The sequence below is a fragment of the Artibeus jamaicensis genome, unplaced genomic scaffold, assembly GCF_021234435.1.
Source record: "Artibeus jamaicensis isolate MK-2021 breed Jamaican fruit bat unplaced genomic scaffold, CSHL_Jam_final scaffold_537, whole genome shotgun sequence".
NCBI lineage: Eukaryota > Metazoa > Chordata > Mammalia > Chiroptera > Phyllostomidae > Artibeus > Artibeus jamaicensis.
Window position 1 is genome coordinate 22750101 of NW_026522047.1, and position 14441 is coordinate 22764541.

The 14441-nt window shown below is 38.2% G+C and overlaps 1 protein-coding gene across 1 annotated transcript in view; it reads right to left on the reverse strand.

Moving 5' to 3' along the window:
• DCHS2 (dachsous cadherin-related 2) overlaps positions 1-14441 on the reverse strand; it is a 176942-nt gene that overhangs the window by 8719 nt on the left and 153782 nt on the right. Inside the window, exons 15-16 of the mRNA XM_053658565.1 lie at positions 9318-9529; positions 7741-7892 (exon numbers count right to left, since the gene is read on the reverse strand). Of these exons, the coding sequence (XP_053514540.1) occupies positions 7741-7892; positions 9318-9529 (364 nt within the window). The remainder of the gene's footprint in view (positions 1-7740; positions 7893-9317; positions 9530-14441) is intronic.

A 14441-nucleotide genomic window follows, 5' to 3' on the forward strand; every position in this document is an offset into this window, starting at 1 on the left:
GTCACTTATGTCAAAAACAGTGCACCACTTCTAGGAGATTGACCATCAAATTCAGTCCCTTCTTACTAAGAACAATCTAAACAATACAAACACCATGATCTGTTTTTTTTTATAGAGTCTCTCTATTCTGCCACATACAGCCTGTATATGGATAATTACTACATATTTTTCTTTTACTGTTATTGACAAAAGATAGCCACTTACAGATTGCTTTATATTGATATATTTTTCAGACCTAAATTGCAAAACAATAAAAATTATAGAATTAAGAGAAGAAATCACCACGATTAATATACATACAGAAAACACATGATTGGCTAGCATTATAAAGTAGACATAAAAGTTCATGATCTGAAAGAATTCACATGCAGTGAATCAATCTCTCTTGGATCATCATCATACAACTAGCTCCCCCAGCAACCAAGTTAGAAACAGCAGTGTTTTCAACTTCTGTTCTTTTGCCACCCTTGCAACTCCCAACTACTTATGAGTTTCATTGACTTTACCTCTTGAGTATCACTTAAAATCTCACTCACTTCTACCTTCAGAGCTTCAGAAAGTCTGATCAACCACCCTGCTTTATCAAGGACTAAAGCATTTTCTGGAACATAAGACTTGCAGATCTTTAAAAAAACTAGAACAGTCCTAGCCAAACCAGGACAAGTTGGTTCTGTAGCCTCATCATTTTTAGCTGGAAAGGTGTATATTCATTATGACTTTTCTCACTTGGAGTATTTGTTTACTCACCAGTCTCCTCTCTGAAAGTCCTGTGTGCTCCTATCCAACCCCCATGTTGCAACTCAATTCTCTATCTAAAATCCTGATATGAAAACCTGACTCCCTATTTAAGAACTTTCCTTGGTTCTCCATGTCTACAAGGAGGCAGCACTAACCTTGAACATGTGTACACATGACCTTCTATGATCTGACTTCTGCCTGGATACCAGTCCCTACGTGCTCTTGGTCTTTCAAAGCTCACACATTCAGTGAGCTTTCAGTGACCTTTCATTTGATTTGAATGTCCATTCTCTGTCCCATAGAACCCTGTACATTCTTCTGCCATAACATTCATCAACCTTTGTTCTTAACAATTTCTTAGTCAGTCTCTTCCATAAGCTCTTAGTCAGTCCCTTCCATAAGGTAGATGGGCTACCTTATTTGTTTTTCTTTGATATATGTTGAGTAGTGGTTTCTCAAGATTTGTCCGTGATTATAACTGTATTATATCACAGAGCCAGGACTCAAGCCCAGCTCTCGGTTGACTGGAAAGCTTGTGCTCAACTGTCTATGTAATCTTCCTTCAACCTGCCTCTCTTCCTATGTATATATAACTCTTTAGTGCATAATCATCAGCTTGTTTTTCATTTTCCTCTAAAGACTGGGAGGTCCAGGTGGGTCACTGAGGACTAAAGGGAGTTGTAAGTCAGAAATGGTCTTTATTTCAGAGGTGGTATTAATTTTAGCCAGCTCTTGATGCTACCATTTGAGAAACTGAGTCTTGGAAGTTGACATACTTTTTCTTTCTTTTCTATTGATACCTAATAAGTCTTCTTTCTTTCCAACTTTAAATTTAAAAGTGATGTAAAATAAGTAACAACTCTTTCTTGGTTTAAATTTCACTTAATAGCAAATGGTTACTTTTTATCTAGCATTCATGAAGTACACAGGCTGCCTTCAACACTATCGATGAAGGGACGTCAGTACAATATCAACTTGAGTTTCACACTTCTGGAGCCCAGGACTAATTTCATGTGGAAAGTTTGCTTTGTTAGTATGAACGTAAGTCAGGTACATATGGAAATACTTTACTAAAAATAATACATTCATAATGTTCTCTTCCCCTGCTGCCTTCCCTGCCCCAGTGTCATACTAAAATCTCAGCCAAAACATCAAAGTTATGTCTAATTCTTCCACTCTAGCCATAACCACCCTTATTTTCACAACATTACAACTTCAGGGGTTCTATGAATGCCTATGTCAGGTTAAAAAAAGTGGGTCTCTTTGATATGGAGAAAAATATATGATTCAGTTTCCAAATAAAAGGACAAGTAAAAGGTTTTTCAATAGATTAAAATAAAAGAAAAATTACAAAGGCAGATCCTCTACACACAACCTCTGCAAGACCTTGAGTTTCGTATGATGGCTCCTGGGCAGTCTTTGTGCAACTGTTGGTTGTAGGCAGTCCACTGGCTCCATGTCTCAGAACTGCTACCCTGATGAATGTCATCAACAGACATGGTAGGTGAGAGTGGTCAGACTTAGAACAGCCCGTGTAGTCCCGAGCAGTTTTCTGCTGCCCTATCCAGGGGAAACTTCTTTTACCACGTTCAAGTTTAAATGAGGCTTAGACCAGGTAGGATCTTTGCTGATTACTTTAACAAATACTAAAGAAGTTAGTACAGGACTTTTCAAAATTCTCTCTCAACAGTATCTTAAATGTGTACCAATAAGGAGGTGTTCCTTCTGAATTTTTTTCAAAAAATTGAAAAAAGTAAAACAACCAAGATATCAGCCACTATGAGAAACACCTATGAAAAGAAGAGCAATGACTTCTGGTTACATCTACACAGTTCTATCTTCTCTTCTCCCTGAGATTCTACTATAATGATAGCAAAAGAATTTAAAATAAGATATATGTCCATAAAGCTAAAAAGAAATGGGAGAAGATATTAGTGGGTGGAGTGGCTGAGAAGTTTTAACAAATTTCAGAAAAATGCAAGCAGATTAGGAAGTGGTTATTCATGAGTGGGTCAGAGGAAAGCACAGATTAAAATGCATTTGGAGAGAGATCAGGATGAGTGAGAAACAGATTTTCTCCCATTTATCCAAAGAGAAGCTCAAGGAATGGCAAACAGTAAGGTGAGAAAGAGCTAAAAAATAGCTGGAAAATTATTTTAAACTCGAAATACAGAACAATGAAGTCCCCTTGCCTATTGCTTTTCACTGCCAGGCAAAAGAATTCCTGATGATCAAACTCAGAATAAGTAATATTGAGAGATTGTGCCTGGAGAAATGAAAGCCCCTCCAAAGGAAAAAAACCCTCTCTCTATATTGTCATTTGTATGCCATCCTGGAAAGCCATCCGCTCCCTCTCCGCTTCATTCCAAAGTAAAGTGTGCTGGTCAGTAAGCCCTTCTGGCCCACTCAGAGAACCCCACGCCTTTGGTATTGTCTCTCTTGGAACCAAGAATTACCAGTGGCTTACTGAAAGCCTCCAGCATGAAAAAGACAGTGCAAAATCGACAAAAAGAAGATATGAACCCACAGGAACTAGGGAACATGAAAGTACAAAAGAAAATGTAAAAACAATTCTGATAATTCTAATTAATGTCCTTGGAGAGGAATCAGAAGATGATACGTGCATAAATCGAGAATGAGATGCCACAGAAAAGCTCAAGTTCAAGGAAGAACTTTTGGAAATGAAAATATAAACAATATCTGAAAATGTTTTTTTTAACTAGAACAAAAAAGAAAGTTTGGAAGGTTAAAATGAAGGCATTCTCCCTGAAAAATAAAACAAGAATAACCCGATGCACAAAACAAAAAATAAAATATTATTGACAAATGATGGTCCAGGCAGTCCAACAATTGATTGAATACGGTCCAGGCAGTCCAACAATTGATTGAATACGGTCCAGGGGAAAAAAAGAGTGCAAAGTAAGAAAAGAAAACATAACAAAACAATGACAACAACAAAAACAGAAGAGGTCATTATCAATGAAATAATATAAGAAAATCAAAAGATTTCTTTTTCTTAAAAGAGCACACCAAGTACTTAGCACAAGGAAATACGCACATCACAGTATATAATCACAAAATTTCTAAACATTAGGGATAAAGAAAATAACCCAAGAACTCCCACAGAGAAGGAAAAAAACAAATCATTTACAAAACGTATAATTAGAATGCCACCCGGCTTCTCAACAGGAACACTCAGTTTAAAAAGATAACAGAATAATACCTTCAGAATTCTTTTTTAAAAAATTCAACTTCCATACTACCCATTGTATAAATCACATGTGAAAGAAGAATAAAGGCATTTTTAGATACACAAGAACTCAGAGAATTTACTTCCCTGGCACTTCTTCCTACAAAGCTACTGGAAGAGAACACTAGGAGGAAGACATGGTATCTGTGGCATGGGCTCAACTTAGGAGAGCAGCAGAGCAAAGTAAAGCTTTGCAGAAGGCTTGAAAGCCCATGCAGGTGGTCGACGCTAGACCAGGAGGGCAAAGAGCAGCAGGTCTCCAGGGAGCAACGAGGACTTGACAGAACATTGGACAGGAGAGGCACCTGTGGGGAAGCAGGGGTGAGCATGACAGAATTACTGGAGCACTGACAAGGAATGAAGGCCGTGGATGTAGCGAAGCGGGTGAGCAAACAAGAAAGATAAACCATTAACTTTGGGACAGAGGAAGGGTAAGAAAGGGAATATGGGTAAGACATGGCTCTAAAGTAAACATTTATAGAATGATATAATGTGAACACTGATTATTAATAAGATGAAAACCAATGAATGAATATAGAGAGAGAATTGGACAGAACAAGGTCAAAATATTAAATGCGTATCTCTTATAACAGGAAGTTGAGAGATAATGTTTAAAATTATAAATTGAGACATATTGGTGTTTGTAATAATGGAGAAAAGTAGTTCAAAATGTCAGTCTCCGGTGATGCCATAGTGACTGCCTTTCATCTCAGTCTGTTGATAGACTCTATGCTACTGCTTGATTGGAAAAAGCATATTACTTTGATAACAATAAAGATCTTGGCCCCAAAGTGTCACAAGTCTCCCAGGACTATCCAAATTATCCATCTGAATAGGAATGATAAGTCTCCTTGTCAGTTATCACTCAAGCAGTGCAAATGCTTTCAAATGATTCAAGTTCCATTTTTGCACGCTTATTCCTAGACTTGTGTTAGTTCACAACTACAAGCTGGAACTTATAGTATTATTATTATTTTAAATTTCCAAAGTAATTTTTGTGCTTTGTCAAATACAGATGTGTACTTCTAAGATTCATTCACATGATGCAGTAGGAAGCCCTACTATGACCACTCACACCGACGACAATCTCGATTCTATCATTTACTAGCTACATCATTTTGGCAGACCTTACCTCTCTAAAAACTTCAGTTTCCTTCTTATGTAAATCTTAAGTCTATTATGGGAATTCAATACATAATGCAGGTGCTCCATAAATTATTGCGATTATTAATAGGCTTCCTGCCATGGATTATAAATGCACTCAATTTTTGAGCTCCCTGAAAATAAGAACTATTTCAAAAATCTTTATATCCCAAGCTTGGTAAACAGTTTTTTAAATTCAGGAATACCAGTCAGACAACTTAAGTTCTGTTTTATAATTTGCCATCATCTTTCTACTGAGTTTTCTTACATGTGGCTTAATATAAGGGCTAAAAATTATTTAATTTCTATTTAATACATTTATATTCAATACAAGCATAAGTGACAATATTGTTTCTCCCCTCCCCCCATTTTATATTGTAAAACAGAGGACTAGAATTAAAAATATTTTCCTTAATCAGACAAAATAACAATAGTTCAAAAGTAAAGTTAAAAGCTAAATAATTCCTTTTCCAAGGCATTCACTAGAGGGAGAACAGGCTAGGGGGAGATCATCCTATAGTTTCCACTGCATTAAAAATTAGGTAAAGCACTTCAATGTTAGATAAAGAGGAAGTGAAGCCCCAGGGAGAAGGTGAGGATCCCAGCTGGAGACTGTGTGTGTGTGTGTGTGTGTGTGTGTGTGTGTATCTCTGGTTGTATGTGTTGGGTTCGACTTCTCTAGGTCCTCCCAGCCTTGAGTTAAATTCTTCTCGGGGAACAGGGGAGGGACACTCTTAAATACTGGAACCAAGTTAAATGTCAGGAACACTGAAACTATGACGCACATAGGAAAAACTGGAAGGAGTTAGACTTAATGCTAATTAGGCTCATTCACTGAGTAAGAGGGACACTGTAACAGAAATCTATGATCAGGAAAGGCTTAGTTCTTGGATCACAGTAGACCTTAAATGAACTCTGAATGTGTAATCACTCAGGTGGCAACTAGGCTGAGATTTACCTGTAGTCACCTATGGAGAGAGAAAAAAGCTTAGTGCTTATACTAACTATGGAAGCCAAGTGGCGGGAACTGGTTTGAACACACAGTTTTAATATATTTATATAATAAGCATGATAAAGATTGATAACAAAATGTTATCCAAAACTCTACTAGTTAATACAGGGTAAGGTCTTAAAGTTTCTAAAAATACTTTTGAAGTATATTTAAAAAAAGAATGAAGCACTTAAACTTTTAGAGTTAGAAAGTTTTTCAGAGGTTAGTGAATCCAATCCTCCAGTAATGGACCCATTTTAATCAGCTCTCTGTTCACCCACAAGGGTATCCTGCAGTCTCCTAGTAAAACCTAAATGTAGCAGAGCCTGGGGAGCTATTGACACCTAGGTCTTTTGTAAATCTTCCCCCACCACCCCAAACAGAAGGTCAGCTCTGTGTCGCATACAGTGGAGACAGTGTGACTCAGAATCCGAATACTTGGCCACAAGTCCATGAAGGACCAGTGAATGAGTCTGTGACCCTGAGCAATCCACTGTGTATCTGTTGACTTCTCAGTGAATAAGAGATTGCCCAGCTTGGCCTCCTTGGGAGATGACTGGGAGGATTAAAGGATGTGCAAGGCCTTTTGGAGGAAGATACAGAAATAGGACAACAACACGGAGCATATTAAAATAAGAAATAAGAAAGTCAAGCATCTCTTTGATCCCCACACTTCTCACATGACCACGTCTCCAGAGTCAAACAAGGTTAACAGTTCCTTTCATTTTCTTCCTGAAGTCTTCCTGATTATGTGGGTGTGCTTTTGGTCAAACACCCTGCTGTATGAACACTAGGGTGCTCCTTGTTATTTTGTCCGGGTAGTCACACACCCTAGTGCTCTGTCCTCATTAGCACATACAGCTGTACCTCTTCCTCTTTGAAAATCAGTTTCATTGTATTCCACGGAAGACTTGGCCCTCATTCTTAAAGCAGACCCCATTCACAGCCATGTTAGGTTCCCTCATCTTTTTTTTTTACAGACTGAGTTGCCATAAATGTCTCTGTTTGTATTGCTAGAGTTTTATAGCACCGTCATTTTAAATACCTAGGAGACTTGTAACATCATTATTCTCCCTTTTATCGAGTTCTGTATAAGGCTGGCATATCTTGAACTCCAGACCAAAAAGAAAATGTTTAATGTTTCATGGGTGCTTTCAAAAAGATCATTTCTATTAGAATGCAGCTCTGCAATGAGGGTCCTGGTGACAAGGGTTATAATTTTGTACACAAAAGGAGAATAAAGACTTAAAAAGAGAGACGTCATTCAGTCTTCGCTGTTTTCAAAACAATAAGAACAAATGTTTGCAGAGTACTCAATGGTTCAACAGACATTTTACAAATACTGATTTTTTAAAAGTCTCCCATTTACTTCTTAATGGCATCATAAATTCATGAAATCTTAGAACTAGAAAAAACCTTAAAGTTCTAGTCTAATCACCTTTCCCAAACTTCAGATACTTCCTAAGATTCAGTATATCCAAAGGGTGATCGTAAGTTGGATCAAAGGGAAAACACATTTTACAACTAAGTTTATAGTAAAGGAAGTCAAGCTCAAAGCAACAATAATGTCAGAAACAAAGCAGGTCACTGATCAAGCGGATCTGGACCTGAGACAAACCTGTAGGAGTCGGTCAACTCGTAATCCAGAATCCCACTTGCTGTTACCATGCCGCTCTGTGCGTCAATCCGGAACGCTGGTCCTTGGTTGCCAGGGAGAATGGAGTACTCGATGAGGCCATTCAACCCACTGTCCAGGTCAGTAGCAAAAACCTGTGAGGAAGCGACCCTTGCATGAGATAAGGATTTATTCTGCAACGTGAGTTATGTCAGTTTTTCAAGAAATGCATTATGAAAGAATCACAGACTGTCAAACGCATGTAAAAAATGATGATCAAAGAAATACCAACAAACTGTTGAAGTTTACATGTCACTTTACAATGAAGTGGGTAATGGGTAGGAAACAAGTCTGTACTCATTCAAAGGATTTCCAAGTAACTTTCGGTAGGAGTCGCAAATGTTTTGAGCTACAATTTTAGGCAAGAGAAAAACATAGTTTAAATAAATCTAGTTGCTTGAATAGAAAGCTTCCAGTACCATATGTGGGTTCAGTCTAGCACTAGAAAAAGAAAGAAATGATAGAGGAAACCTCCATGTAGTGAACGGTAATCCATCATTTGCTTTTTTTAATTTACTGCTTAAAGCGTCGCCTGTAAAGGAAGCCATACTTGGACTTTTTAATATTATATTGAGAGTCTCTTTCTAAAAGGATCTTTAAAAAGACAGAACAAAGTTGATTTAATGCTAACCAATTTACCCCCTGATCATTTAGATGGCAAGTTATCAAAGTGGTATTGAGGGCAAAAGTTATCCGTTGGTCTCCATAGAGATATATTATTTGGTCTGCACTACATTTTGATCACAGAACCACTAGTGAATTCAAGATCTTGTTTATGAACGAGTTGACAGATGAATTTAAATTCTTTAAGCTTATTTTTATACTCTGTGCCATCCAGGTGGAGAGACTACCCAGGAGAGTGGGACTTAGAGCCGCAGCCACACAGCCTGGTGGATGGATTCTCTCCCAGGACCTGCAGCCTCAGACCTGCAGGCCTGAGAACAGTGCATCTGTTCCTTTCGCACACAAAACATCTGCATGTCTCAGACTCGGGCAGCGCATCCATGCATCTGTGCCTCATCTCACACTTGCCTGGCGGCAGCTCCTCTTGGAAACACCTAAATGCGCTTTAAGGCCTGATACAAATGTCCTTCTCCTGTGAAGTCCTATGCTTTCCACCAGGAAGAGTTTGCATCCCCTCCTTTCTCTCAACACATTAAATGCACACTTGTATTGTGACATTAATTACGTGCATTTAAATGATATACTTACATTTCTGATTTCCCTGCTACATTGTATGCATTTATCAAACGAGTTGACTTTTGTGCCCCTCTAGATTCCCTGCTAGGGTTCAAGTCCCCAGAGTAGGCAGGTGGGCACAAGTTGAATACTAAACTAAGAGGAAGACAAGTGAACTCAGAAACGCCAAACTTCCTTTAACCCAATGTTCCATTCACCCACCAAACACTGGACATGACTTGCAAAGATTTAAACTTTAATTTATGTGCTCAAAAAAAAGACCTGACATATTGATTCATGATAATCCACATACATGCATGCACAAAACATGCTTCTGTTACCTGTATGATGGGAGCATTGTAGAACTGGCCTTCAGACAGCAGTACTTGGTAAACGCTTTGCCCGAAGTGCGGTGAATTATCATTCACATCTTGTATCAACACGGCTACTCTGCTGTAGGCCCTATGCCCATTGCTTTCAGCTAAAACAACGAGTCGTATTTCTTTTCTGACTTCAAAATCAAGAAACTTGGGTTCTTTCACAGTGAGTTCTCCTATTTTTATTCCCAGGGAGAAAGAAAAACAAGAAGTTGATGTAGTTATTTTTGAAAAAGTCTCAAATCACCTTTGTGTTCACATGCTCACCTGTCCCTCAAAGCCCCCTGTTGGCTGGTCTCTCTCCTGTACTGACTGGGGACATTGTGAGGAAAGAGTTGAGGGCACGCAGATGTTTGCCAAGAATGTAGGAGGCCAAAAAGCTACAAAATACCTGTAATCTGGGCATTGTCTCTTAAACCCTCTTTCCCCCTGTTTGGTCCATCACCATGTCTGGGAGATCTCCCTCTCACACACTGTGCACCCACCTCTCTCCACCTTCACTGCTCCAGCCCTCCTCCAAGCCACCGACACTTCCCATCTTGTCCTGGTCTCCCCACTGACCCAGTTTCCAGTCTGAGTTAAATCATAAAAATAACCTTATCCTGGCCCTGTATAAAACCCTTCCATTGCTTTCCAGAGCTATCACAGTGAATTCCATCATTTTTTGCCTCTCCCACTTCAGAAGTGCAATCACGTCACTCTGCCTTGGGCATAACACTCATAAATGTCCTCTCAAAGGCACATTCCAGAGTTGCCCTGTAGGTTCTTCCATCTGCCACAAACAGTCCTTGGAGATCTTTCCAGACCTTCCAGATCTTTCCAGACCTCCCACCCCCCATACCATCACTGTCAGCCCTCAACAGACTCTCCCAAACACCTGCTGTACTTTGTTCAGCCACTTCTCCTCATGATTCAGAAGTTCTTCAAGGTGAAGATGGTTACCTGTCTCTTACACCACCCTGTTCCTCAAGTACCTACCTCAGGGTCTGGCACACATAAGGTACCGAATCATAGTTGTCACACCATTGTATGAAAAGCATAGCCAGGCTAGAGGAAGTAACCCTTGGGGGTTGTGCCATGTTCAAGTTGCTCTTCCAAATTAAGAAAATTCCTCCCATGATATCATTTCTTTATTTGGTTTCTACTCTATCTTTTGTGCCTCCTTATCGAATTCATTGTTATTATTCTTTTTATTGTTATGAATTACTTGGCTCTCACTGTTAGAGATTCCATCACATGAGGATCTGCTGACTGAGCATCCATCTGGAGTTCGAGAAACCTGAAACCAAGCACAGATCCTAGACCTGGCTACTTAATTTAGGTTGATTTCCTGGACCCACCACCAGTAACTATATGACCTGCTATCAGTTATTCAGGTTCTACAGAGCCCAGGCTCCCCTTGTGCAAAATGGGAATATTCATAACAACTTCACAGTGTTGCTGCAAAAGGTAATATAGTGCATGTTTAGAATGTTTCTTTGAAGTTGGATGGTATAGATTCCAGTGTTATACCTACATCCCTCTTCCCCTCCATCACCAGTTGTAGATTTACTATCTTTATATAAGGTCTGTATTTAGAAAGAGAAAATGTAATAGCCACAGACTGTTGGGAGATTTTACTTTCTGGTGAAGGAACCTGTCTCTGGATCTGTGGTCTGGAAGTCCCGGTTCTTCGTGCTCTCCCTGAACCAGTCTCCCAGGGCCACCAACCCACCCAAGAAATGTTCTAACTCTGGTATCAAGTACATTTGGGGGAGGTTTTATAGCCTCTGTTCTGTTACTAAGAGAAATTAAATATTTATGTTCTCTATGAAGAACTCATTATACCACCAGATTTAAAATTTCATAAAGTCACTTTCATTTACTGTCAACAGATTTAATTACCAATTTAGAACTAAAACCAAATTACTTTTACAAACCGCAGTCTGATGTTACCAACACCCTGAAAAAATTTAGAATACATCTAACTATTGGCAGCTAAAGAATTAAGCTGCATGTTGATGAGCAGGTAATAAAGGAAGCTGGTCTTGAGAAACCTCCATGAAAAAGGGCAGAGCCTGCACCCCCAAATGGCAGAGGAGCCCCAGTCTGAGGTGGGTCCAAAGCTCATCTGGAGCTCTGTCTCCACCAAGCAGAGCACTCAGCTTGCTATCATGCTGCCAGTGAAGGGAAATGCAATGGAAATGCAAGACTAAATTGCCAGTGTCACTGAGTAGAAAGTGTGCCAATTACAGTGCAGATCAAAGTGGGGTTTTTAATAAAAGGCTTGTGTTTAGGCTTTGATAATTGGAATTTTGAACTTGGAATGGATCTGCAGCTCTAATGCTTTCCTTGCTCGGTTTTTATTTTTGGCATAATAATTGGCATATGCTGTGAGAGTTATGCAAGTGGAAAAGACAATAACCAGTCTGTGAGATAATTCGCGGCTGGCGCACCTACCAGATCCACATTTTGCCTTGGATGATACACGCACATTTTTCTCAGAGACATCAAGGTCTTACAGTCACCAGTGAGATGAAAGTACTCCTGGGCTCTGACTGATAGTATGGGCAGAAGACCATGTCTTCCTGAGAGTAAGGGCTTCCCAGCCCTGAATTCATGTTCATTCTCATATGTTGGAGTGCCAGTTACACAACAACTTGAGAATGAAACTGTAGTAATCTTTTCCTTCTGATGCATGTACACATATTGCTTTTGTCCAAGTTATGAAATGCACATCAAAATGAGGTTAAGAGTTTTCAAATGCTAAACATTCGATAGCATGCTCAGGTTTTTTCAGTCAATTACAAACTGTGCACATGCATCCTGTATACACAGCCAAAGCAGAATGTGATAAATATTTACGTTATCCCCAAAGCCTTTAGACTCTCTCCTGTTAAAGCTGTATCCTTGAAACATTGAAAGCTTGATCATTTTTGTTTTATGTCAATCGACCAAATAATGAAATGAATACTACCATCTGTTATTGACATACACAAGGTTAGTCAAACTCCAAAATTCATGCTGGCTTAGACAGTGAATAGTAGATAATTTTAAGCCAAAGTGACAGGATGTTTGAATAAAAAAGTAAACTTTTGGTTTGTGTCTATGGAACAGAGAGCAGACTCTGGCACAGATGGACAGAAAACACGGTGACCATCAGAAATCCATCTAATCATAACTTATTCAACCAATAACTGACAAAATGGCTTTCTCCCATTTTTTACCACTAAGAAAAGCAAACACAACCTAAACTTCAATGATTTGTCATACATACTAGTTTTCTATTTTAACTGGTATATAGTTTAAAGAATGTATATTCATAAAATATTTAGAAGTTTAATGATCGGACAGAAGTGGCATAAAACATAAATTTGATGTCATACTTAATGATTTTAAAAAGTGTGTCATGACAGCAATATGATAAAGTAATATTGAAATTATCTTCATGACAAAAACGACTGAAATGCTTAGTAAATTGTGCTGAAATGCATTATTGAGTGGATACAGGAGTGGAGAATCCTCAGAGGACAAAACAATGAATGAAAACAGTAATCTGGGAGGGTAAGTGGGCACTAAAATCCTACTTTTGTTAAAAGGATTTCTGACACAACTTCCTCCTTTGAGAGTCACCTTTGACAGCTGCACCGAGTATGGAGAAACAGGGAAGAAAACTGAACCCATGGAAGGTGAAGGGTCTGATAGGAAAATTGGAATAAATCTATGAACTCAAAGGTTCTCAGTGCACCAAATGAGTGATCAATATTTAAGAAGAAATTAAAAACAGATGCATAGAATCTTGTTCTTCTTGACCTTGGCATTGACTGGTGGGGGGAAAAGAAACTGTCTGCCAATAATTCATTAGCTTAAGCCTGAATGTACGGTAACCAAACTGTCATAGCTATATATATATTTTAAACCCTCAATAATTAGATTTAAGCTAAGTGTTGCTTGATGATGTGTCCAGGTGATTTGCAGATGAGAAAGCAAATACTCTCTAAAGGGAAGAGAGTCAACCCAGACTTTGAAGATCATCACACACAAAACAAAACAAAAACGTTTCAAGGACAATAAGTGGTTCATAGTTAAGTACAATGGACACAGGGAAAAAAGGCATCATGAATGAGAGATAGCAAAGCCACAGAGAGCAAAATACATCTTTGAGTGCTTCAGATGTTGGAATTATTGGCAACAGAATATGTCATTATTATATATGTTTATATATATATATAAGAAGCTCAGAAACATGAACAAGAAATAAGAGATCACATTTTTGAAAGACCAAGAAGACTTGAAAAAGAATACAAAAGAACTCCTGGAAGTAAAAAAATATATAGCAGTTCCCTAAACTAATAAGAGACAAAGATGAAAAATACATAAAGGGGATGTAGTAGAGAGTGATACTGCCCAAGGTTTACTAACTGTGGCTCTAATACAAATAAATCATATTTATATCAAAAGCTTACTTGCTAATACAACAATCAGAAACCAGAAGACAGTAGGAAAATATCTTTAAAATGATGAAGTTAGCTGTGAACCAAAAATTCTAAGCCCAGAAAGAAAAACATCTATTAAAAACAAAGATTATATAAAGTCACTTTTAGATGATCAAAATCTGAGAAAGTTTACTATACCAGACCCTCACTAAAGGATGTGTTTCAGGTAGAAAGGCAATGATACCAGAGAAAAGTCTGAGATAAAAGAAAGAACAGTTTAGCAAAGAGAGTGACAAAGAGGCAGGTAAGTCTATTTAAAATATTATTAATGCCTAATTTGAGAGGACTAAAATAGTGGTCAACAAAGCCTATGAATTAAAAAAGAGCTATTTGGAGCTAAAGAATTTTAAATTTCTTGTATCACTCGGGAGCAAGATATTGATTAATGTTAGACTTTAATTATACATATTACAATAGCTAGCCTAGCCATTAAAACACGAGAAATAGCTATGTAACTTCCAACAACCACAGAAGAAAATAATCATTTTCAGACAATGATTGTATATATTGACTATACAGAAACATATCTAAAGTAATACGTTTACAAGACACAAAATTAAAACATGAAACCAGTTTCAAGTATGTACACCAGCACTTTCGGAAAAGCATTTTT